Raw genomic sequence first — 9,072 nt, 5'->3', positions numbered from 1 at the left:
TCATGTTTATGGAGATCAGAGAAATGTGTTCTGTACGTCTTTCCCACTGATGCCAAGTATAAAATAAAACCAAACAAAAAACACAACACATTTATTCAGAACAAGAATTTCAGTTAAGTTAAAATCCTATAATCAGGATAGCCATAATTCCACACACTCCGGTGCGAAGTGTAGATATGTCAATAGCCACATCTGGATGATGAACAAGCCACTGACTATAAAACTAAAACAACAGAATGGTCTTAGTGCCTTAGAGTGAATGAACAGTATGTTTCAAGCACTTCACCACGGTTCACAATGGCAAAGCCTGCAGCTTTTCCATTTGGAGGGTCACATTTTCTACTCGGTTTCCTTCACTTACAAAGGCGAGCTGGCATGGCTGGGGGAGGGGCAAAGGGAGGAAATCAACTCCCTCTATCCAGGGAATTGCAGCTGTTATTGCAAATGGCTCCGGAGAGCCCATTATAAGCTGCTATGCAAGGCTGTGTGTCCCCAGAGTGTCCGTCACGTGGGGTCTCCCTAGCCCCCAGCCCAGGCACCCAGGATCGCCAGCGCCACCCACTTGAGCAGGACAGAAGAGCCGAGGGGGGAGACGAGGGACCTAGGGCCACGTCTCAGGACAGTTTCCGTGAAAGGTGGGAGCGTGGCCAGGGACAGTGGTCGCCCGCAGGCAGCTCAGCACGTCCCTGCCGCCCCACACCCGTGGTGGTAGTGGCGCGCGCATGTCCTCAGGAGACTCCAGCACTTGGCAAAACACCGCGCTCTTCTCCGAGTACAGGAAGAACCCAGCTACTCTGCTCTGCTTCAGCCCCGCAACCCTGTGCGCGCCCAGGAAACAGTGACCTTGAACCCGAGGAGGGGTGAACCGGCTGTGAAAATACACTTGAGAGAACATAGGGTTCACTCCGCGCTTCATTCTACCCTTCCACCATTCAACACCCCGCCCCCACCTCGTATCCCACCCTTGGCGTGCAGCCTTCCCCCGCCACTCTGAAAAACACAGACAGTTGCAAAGAGAGGGCAGAGGTTACTCCTATTCAACCCGAAGAGGGTCCTTTCATGGTACCGCATGTTTTATATTAAGAACCAGCACCCCAAACGACACAAATGGGCTTTTAAAAAGTGTCATGAATTTTCAAGTCTGGCAGATTGGGGTACTCCCTGAAATTATCATCTACTCATATTCCCCTCCCCCAAAATGGATCAGGAACCGGCCCTGAAAAGGTAAAGTAACTGGGATCATCCTCCGTGGTTACGGCGCATGGTGATTCTGAGAAGAGTGGACTGTGGCCACATGGTCGCCGGCCCCTGTGGTCCGAGGGCCCTGAGAAGCTGCGCGGAACTGCACCCTCTGCGGCCAGGTCGGGTCACGCCAAATAAGGAGTCCTACTGACTGTGAGGCTGGGGTGCGCTCTGCAAATTCTGCCTTAAATAGGGCCAGTCAAGTCCTGTATTTCAAATAGATTGGGCCCCTCGACCTCAGTTCCCCGCGAAAATATTCTCGATTTTTCAGTTCCTCGTCTTCATTAGCGTATTTCTCCCGCTTCCAAAAGAAAGAGTTCTCCATCAGCCTGAGCAGGATTGGAGCCCTCCGGGGAACCCCTTGCCCTCCAGTCAGAGGCTGGCGCTGTGGCCACCCCGGGCGTGTTAGCTGCCAGGGACAAGAACCGCGTCGCCAGTTCTGAGCTGCGCCCTCTCGGACGCGCCAGGGTCACTGCAGGCCGCGCGAGGGCTGTGGGGCGAAGGGGGTTCATGCACTGGGGCCGAGAGAGGCCCTAGGAACGAGCGTTGGGGAAGTTTTGCATGTAACTGCAGCCGTCGCGAATGAAGCCTCCGCACGGCCTCCTTGATGAGGTTTCCTGAGAGCACGAGCTGCTGCAGGAGCCGGTGCGGGTCGTCGTCGCTTGTGTGGGTTTCGGGTTGGGACCCGCGTCGCTGCTGCAGGCGGCGGGACGCGGCAGCGCCCCGGAGCCATCCTCGCCGGCACGGACCTGACAGCGGCTGTGAGATGCCCCGCTTGCCAGCTCCCGGAGGCCCATCATGGCCGGGCTGAAGGGGCAGTGGGGACAGTGCGGTGGGGCCTGCCGCGAGCTCGGCCACGCAGTAGGGCGCAGCCCGGCCCCGCACGCGCCCGCGGTCCCCAAGGGCGCAGCGTAGAGCCCCTGGGGGCGCCGGGCCCATAGCCTCGGCAGACGCGGGCGGCAGCAGCAAAGGCACTGCCGGGGCCCGGGCCTGGTCTACCGGCACCGTCGCCGGCGGCTGCGGGGGCCGCAGCGGTGCCCCCGGGGGCGCGCACGGGGAGGCCGGGTTGTCCTGCGCCGAGTCCAGCTGCAGCGTCTCGCCGATCTGGGCCACCAGCCGGTCCACCTCGCCGGAGCTGCCCAGCGTCACCGACTGCTCCAGCAGGAGGAAGCTGTCCTCATCCTCTTCCTCCCCCTCCGCTTCCTCGCCGGCTTCCTCTTCCTCCTCCCTCCGGCACGGCATGGCCCCCAGCGCGGGCACCCGGAGCTCTGCGGGCGTCGCTGGCGGCTCGGCTGGCCGCGGGTTCGGCGGGCCGCGGCAGAGCCGGGCGCGGGGCTGGGGCTGGGGCTGAGGCCGGGGCCGGGGCCGGGCAGACGCGGAAGCCGGAGCCCGCCAGGCACTCGTGCCGCGCGCCTTAGTCGCGGGAGCCGGAATCCTGCCGGCTCGGGTTGATTTGTAAACAATGGGTGACGTCGCGCCGGGCCCTACCACCGCGCCCGGGCGGGGGGGTGCTGTGTCGTTGTGGGGACGGGGCGCCCCAAAGTCTGGGGTTCAAGGTGAAGCCTTGCTGCCTCCGACCTCTGAAACTCAGGGTGTCGTCTCTGTGGGCGCGCTGGGGAGCGGATCTTGGCTCCCTCGGCCGGGCGTGATTGGCGTTTCCAGAAGATGCACACCGGCATGGACTCTGTTGGTTTCTTCCACACACAAGCACATACACTGACACACACACACACACACCCACCCCCACACACACCCCTTCTCTTCGTGCGTCAACTCGGTTTTCAGCGTTTGCTCTTTTGAGGTCTGGGGTGCTGGCGTCTGGCGAGGCTGGAAAGGAGAGGGAGTCAGGCTGGATAGGGACCTGTACGGAGATTTAGGGGCATGAGACCAGCAGGGATCGAAAGGAAGAAGCGGACCCTGTCATGCGATGAAGGTGGTGGAGTTGGAAATGGCAAAGAAAGGCCACAAAATAACGTTTCCTGATCCGGAGGCTGGGCGTGTGGGAGCCTGGACTGAGGTTAGCATTGCTGGAGAGGAGGAGGTTGCTAGTCTTGAGAGGGGCTGTGCCTACAAAGTGTTTTAAAGAATGCCCCAGCCCACTAGGGCGGGGATCCGCGCTGAGACTATAGCAGGAGAGGAAAATAATGAGCTATTTCGATGAAAATGAGATATGGTCCATCTTAATCTTTAAAGATATTATGGCTGACTTAATAGTTAACTAAGACTTCATTTTTTATAAGGCGAAGGGTCAGAAAATGTTTCTGTAGTGGCATGTTGCCTGAAGCCTTTAGATCTTTATTCAAAATCCCAAATCCCTCAGGCCTAACTTCCAAACGCTACAGCTGTAGGTAGACTTTGGTGGTCCAGCCTTTAAAAGCCAACTAGGGGAGGGATATTATCAGGGTGTTGGGAATATTCTAAAGCTGAATTGTGGTGATGGTTGCACAACTCAGTCAATTTACTAAAAATCATTGAATGTACACTTAAAATTAGTGAATTTTATGATATGTAAATTATACATCAATAAAGTTGTTTTAAAAATTAGCCACAAAGCACTCACAGAAACACAGCAACCAACCAGGAGTTTGGACTATGAGAAAGGCAGTAGGGAGATCCAGATAAGTAGAAAACAGGGTCTTGGGAGGCATTTCCAAGGATAATAATGACAGGAGCAAATCTTCAGGAAGGGATGAGACCGAGGGAAGAGGTGGGAAAGTTGGTTTTAAAAGAGTTGGGGATGGGTGGGTGTGGTGGCTCACGCCTGTAATCCTATCACTCTGGGAGGCCAAGACAGGTAGATCCTTTGAACTCAGGAGTTCGAAACCAGCCTGAGCAAGAGCGAGACCCCGTCTCTACTAAAAAAATAGAAAGAAATTAGCTGGACAACTAAAAATATATATATATATAAAAATAAGCTGGGCATAGTGGTGCATGCCTGTAGTCCCAGCTACTCAGGAGGCTGAGACAGAAGGATCGCTCGAGCCTAGGAGTTTGAGGTTGCTGTGAGCTGGGCTGACCCCACGGCACTCTAGCCCGGGCAACAGAGTGAGACTGTGTCTCAAAAGAAAATAAAAAAATAAAATAAAAGAGTTGGGGAGCCTGGTGCAGTGGTGCACCTGTAGTCCCAGCTACTCACAGGCTGAGGCCGGAGGATCCCTTGAACCCAGGAGTTCAAGACCAGCCCAAGCAACATATCGAGACCCCCATATCTAAAAAATGAATGAATGAATGAATGAATGAATACAAATTAAAAAAAAGATCCGGTTTATTTTTGTGAAATGTGGAGAGAAGAATGTGAGAACAGAAGAAGAGGCAGTTGGAAAGCCATTGAATTTCTAAAGCTAGGAAATCCGGACTTCTACAAGATGTCATAAAATTCATCACCTTGTTTTGGTGGATTGCTTAGGATTTTCTATGTACAAGATCATGTTTGTTATCTGCAAAGAGAGAGAGAGTTTTGCTTCCTCCTTTGTATTCTTGGATGTCTTTCCTTCCTTCCTTCCTTTCTCTCTCTTTCTCTCTCTCTCTCTCTTTCTTTCTTTCTTTCTTTCTGCCTAATTGCCTTGGCTAGAACCTCTAAAATGACAACAGAAATGGCTAGAGCAGACATCGTTGTCTTGTTCCCCGTCTGAGATGAAAGTCCTCAGTCTTTTACTATTCGGTATGATGTTAGCTCGGGTTTTTCATAGATGGCTTTATTAGGTTGAGGATATTCCCAGCTATTCCTGGTTGGCTGAGCATTTTTTTTTTTATCATGAAAGGATCATCTCCTCCTTTTAAATCATTGTTCATTTGAGAGTGTGGGCAAGGCAGCCATTTATTAGCTATACTATTCAAAACCTGATGATTTAAAACTTAAGATGAAAATAATTAGTAGCAGTTTGCAACTGTGTTTTTTATTCTTTGGTTCAAAATGTGTAAGTCCTATACATTATTGTTGGCATGAAAAATGTTACAACCACTTTGGAAAGAGGTCTGGCAGTTTTGTTAAAAAACTTAACATATACCTACCCTAGAATACAGTTGCAATCCTAGATATTTACCTAAGAGAAAAAATACATGAGTCCATATCAAGGCCTACAGGGAGGTGATCATAGAAGTTTTATTCATAAAAGCAAAAACTCTCCTGAGCTCTAGCTGTTTTAGGCAGTGTGTGGTGTCTCAGAGCCCAGAGCAGCGTTATGGGTTGGTTTTATTACTGGGTTACCCAGAACCAGATTGGAGGGTTTGCTTCCCGCTGCCGCTCTATAGCCTGGACCTGTGGACCCTGGTTGTAAAGAGTAAACTGTATCTTAGGAAACCAGTGTCACCTTTTTTTCACCTTGTTAATTTTATATTATTTGTGTCATACATTTCCTGTAAGGGAAGTGTTAATTTTACTGTATTTTTTTGCTACCTTTTTGGAATCTAATGTAAAGTATTAAAAAATAAAACTAACCTCGAGACTGTCCAAGTGTTCATCAACAGGTGAATGGATAAACAACCTATGGTATATTCATACCATGATGGTGACAGAATACAGTTTAGCATCAAAAAGGACTGGCTACTGCTGCCTGCGGTAACATAGATGAAGTTCGAAAACAGTATACTAAGTCAAAGAAGCCAGACAACAAATGGCATATACTGTATGATTCTGTTAATTTGAAGTTCTAGAAAAGGCAAAGTAATTTACAGTGGGAAAAATATCAGAAGACTGATTGCTTTTGGAGAGGGTGGGGCAGGGGTGAGACTGATTCTCTGAAGAGGCCTGAGGGACCTTTAGAGGGTGGTGGAAATGTTCTTTATCTTGATATCTTTGGCTCATGCCTGTAATCCTAGCACTCTGGGAGGCCAAGGCGGGTGGGTCTTTTGAGCTCAGGAGTTCGAGACCAGCCTGAGCAAGAGTGAGACCACTGTAGCTACAAAAAAAAAAAAAAAAAGAAAGAAAGAAAGAAAGAAAGAAAGAAATTAGCTGGACAACTAAAAAAATATATATATAAAATTAGCCGGGCATGGTGGTGCATGCCTGTAGTCCCAGCTACTTGGGAGGCTGAGGCAGTAGGATTGCTTGAGCCCAGGAGTTTGAGGTTGCTGTGAGCCAGGCTGACGCCACGGCACTCTAGCCCAGGCAACAGAGTGAGACTCTGTCTCAAAAAAAAAAAAAAAAGAATTCACCATTTGTAAATTTTACATGAAAAGAAAAAACTATAAACAAATACTGAATTCTAGTTAATAATAGACTTGCTGATGAGTTTAGGATGAGATGTTCTGATGTTTGCAATTTATTCTGAAATGCACTAAAATGTGAGATGGATTAATATATGAATAGAAGAATGATTGCACAGATATATGTGTGATAAAACGTATAGTGAAATATTAATGTTACCATGTGACCCATCAGTTACACTTTTAGGTATATACCTGAGAGAACTGAAAACATATGTTCACATAAAAACTTGTACAAAAATGTTAATGCACCGTTATTCACGAAAACCAATAAGTAGAAATAATCCCAATGTTCATTAGCTGATAAATGGATAAATAAAATATATATTCATACAATGGAATATTATTCACCATGAAAAGGAATGAAGTACTGACACATGCTACAATGTGGATGAAACTTGAAAACATTATGCTGAGTGAAAGAAGCCAGAATACAAAAGGCAACATATTGTATGATTCCATTTATATAAAATGTCCAGAACAGGCAAATCCATAGAGACAGAAGGTAGATTAGTGGTTGCCAGGGGATGGGAGGAGAAGGGAATTAATCTAACTACTAATGGGTACGGGTTTTCTTTTGGGGGTTATGAAAATATTCTGGAATTAGCAGCGATGTTTATATAACATAATGAACATACAGTACTAAAAACCATTGCAGCGTACACTTTAAAATGGTGAATTTTATGCTATGTGGAATATATCTCAATTTTTAAAATGCTAAAAAATGTTAATGGTAGAATCTAGGTGCTGGGTAATAGGGTATTCACTGTCAAATTCTTTTAATTTTGTTGGCTGTGTGAAAATGTTTACAATAACATTGTAGAACCAATAAGCCGTAGAGAAGGGGGGATTAATTTTGTGACATCCTTTAGAAGTGCCCAGAGGCTGAAGGGCTCAGGGCTGACTGTTGGGAGGGCAGGGAGGGCACAAGGGAGGAAATGTACCCTGCAGCGAGGTTGCCCAGCGCACCGCAGGGGTATTGTGCGGGCTCACGCTGCAGTAGTGCAAGGATGGAGATGGATTCTGCTGGGGTTGACTGAACTCTTCCCCACTGTGGAGGATTTCAGACTGTAAGGGCCGAGGGGAGCGAAGCCAGCAGCAGCCCCGAGTGAGGGGCCCTGGGAGGCCACGGGCAGACCCAGCTTGCTTCCTTCGTTCCTGGTCCCTTCATTGTCTCCCAGCTCCCCCGGACAAGGAGGCTCTGGGAGCTGCGCTGATTGGGGAGGAGGGATTTGTACTGAGAGAATTTAAGAGATTAGGGGATTCAAACTGAGGTGCTAAGAGGTGCTAATGAGATATTAAACACCTCTCAGTAGAGTAGCAGCTGAGGAAGCCAGGGAAGGCAGAAGTTGAAAATGTCTTGAGGCTGCTGACCGAGCAGGAAAGAAAATCAGCCACTGGTTGGTTAAACAGGGCACTAGAACCGTTGGATCTAGAATCCGGTAGTTAAAATGGCTAGACAGCTTTGGGGCTAACATTGATTCAGCAGTGTGGAATACTTTGCCATTTATATAAGTAGAAAGGACACGGCGGGGGGTGGGGGGCGGGGTATGGAGGTGGGTGGGTAGTGGTTCAGAGCAATGCAGCCCGGATATCAGAGACTTGAATAGTGTACTGAGTTCAGTAGTGTCCCCCAGGTTTCTGTCTATCCAGAACCTGTGAATGTGACTTTATTTGGAAATAGGGTTTTTGCAGATGCAATCAAGTTAAAGTGAGGTCATCCAGGATTAGGGTGGGACCTGATGCAGCGACCGATATCTTTATGCTTTTTAATTTTTATTTATTTATTTATTTATTTATTTTGAGATGGAGTCTCCCTCTGTTGCCCAGGCTAGAGTGCCATGGCATCAGCCTAGCTCACAGCAACCTCAAACTCCTGGGCTTAAGCGATCCTTCTGCCTCAGCCTCCCAGAGTGCTAGGATTACAGGTGTGAGCCACGGCACCCAGTCAGTGACCAGTATCTTTAGAAAAAGAGGGAAATTTGGACATAGAGACCCACCAGGAGAATGCCTTGAAGGGACACCAATGACAGAGAAGCATGGGATTATTTTTATGATTACAACTCAGGCTGGCAGCTCAAGGATTGAGAACTGTGATGAAGGCTGGGTCATGCTAGGCCCAGCCAGATCTACCATTAGAACAGGAATCAAGAATGAAGAGATGGGGCCTGGAACAGCGGCTCACACTTGTAATCCTAGCACTTTGGGAGGCCAAGGTGGGAGGATCGCTTGAGGCCAGAAGTTCAAGACCAGCCTAAGCAACACAGTGAGACCCCATCTCTACAAAAAATAAAAAAAAATTACCCAGGTGTGGTGAAACACACCTGTAGTCCTAGCTACTTGGGAGGCTGAGGCCAGGAGTAAGTACAAGGGGTCAATGAATCCCTTGTGGTATGTTGATCATAGGTAGAAGATGGCCATGTCAGGACCAATCTCAGAGACTATGAGGATGACCCCATGTTGGTTGAACCAGTTAGTGCTCCCATTTTTGGGACTGCACTGCCCTTACCAAATAGGTGGCAGTGGCAATGGAAAAGTAGATGCTCACACTTGTAGTGTGATTGGTTGTGCATCTCAAGGGGGAGGCAGTCTCAGATCTGCAGAGGCATCCTCTCCATCTGGTTG

The 9,072-nt window shown here is 48.9% G+C and overlaps 1 protein-coding gene across 1 annotated transcript; it reads right to left on the bottom strand.

Moving 5' to 3' along the window:
* Positions 1-227: 227 nt before the first annotated feature.
* On the bottom strand, positions 228-2,641 carry FRAT1 (FRAT regulator of WNT signaling pathway 1). The gene has a single exon (XM_069460255.1). The coding sequence runs from the start codon at positions 2,482-2,484 to the stop codon at positions 1,648-1,650; it is 837 nt and encodes a 278-aa protein (XP_069316356.1). The 5' UTR covers positions 2,485-2,641; the 3' UTR covers positions 228-1,647.
* Between the last annotated feature and the right edge of the window lie 6,431 nt (positions 2,642-9,072).

Source organism: Eulemur rufifrons, chromosome 28 (assembly GCF_041146395.1).
Source record: "Eulemur rufifrons isolate Redbay chromosome 28, OSU_ERuf_1, whole genome shotgun sequence".
NCBI classification, from domain to species: Eukaryota; Metazoa; Chordata; class Mammalia; order Primates; family Lemuridae; genus Eulemur; species Eulemur rufifrons.
The sequence above is the reverse complement of the archived record's forward strand: the minus strand, read 5'-3'. Positions and strand labels throughout refer to the sequence as shown.

What these genes read in the sequence shown, in the direction of transcription:
- FRAT1 (XM_069460255.1), bottom strand. Translation starts at nt 2,484, where the DNA reads ATGCCGTGCCGGAGGGAGGAGGAAGAGGAAGCCGGCGAGGAAGCGGAG.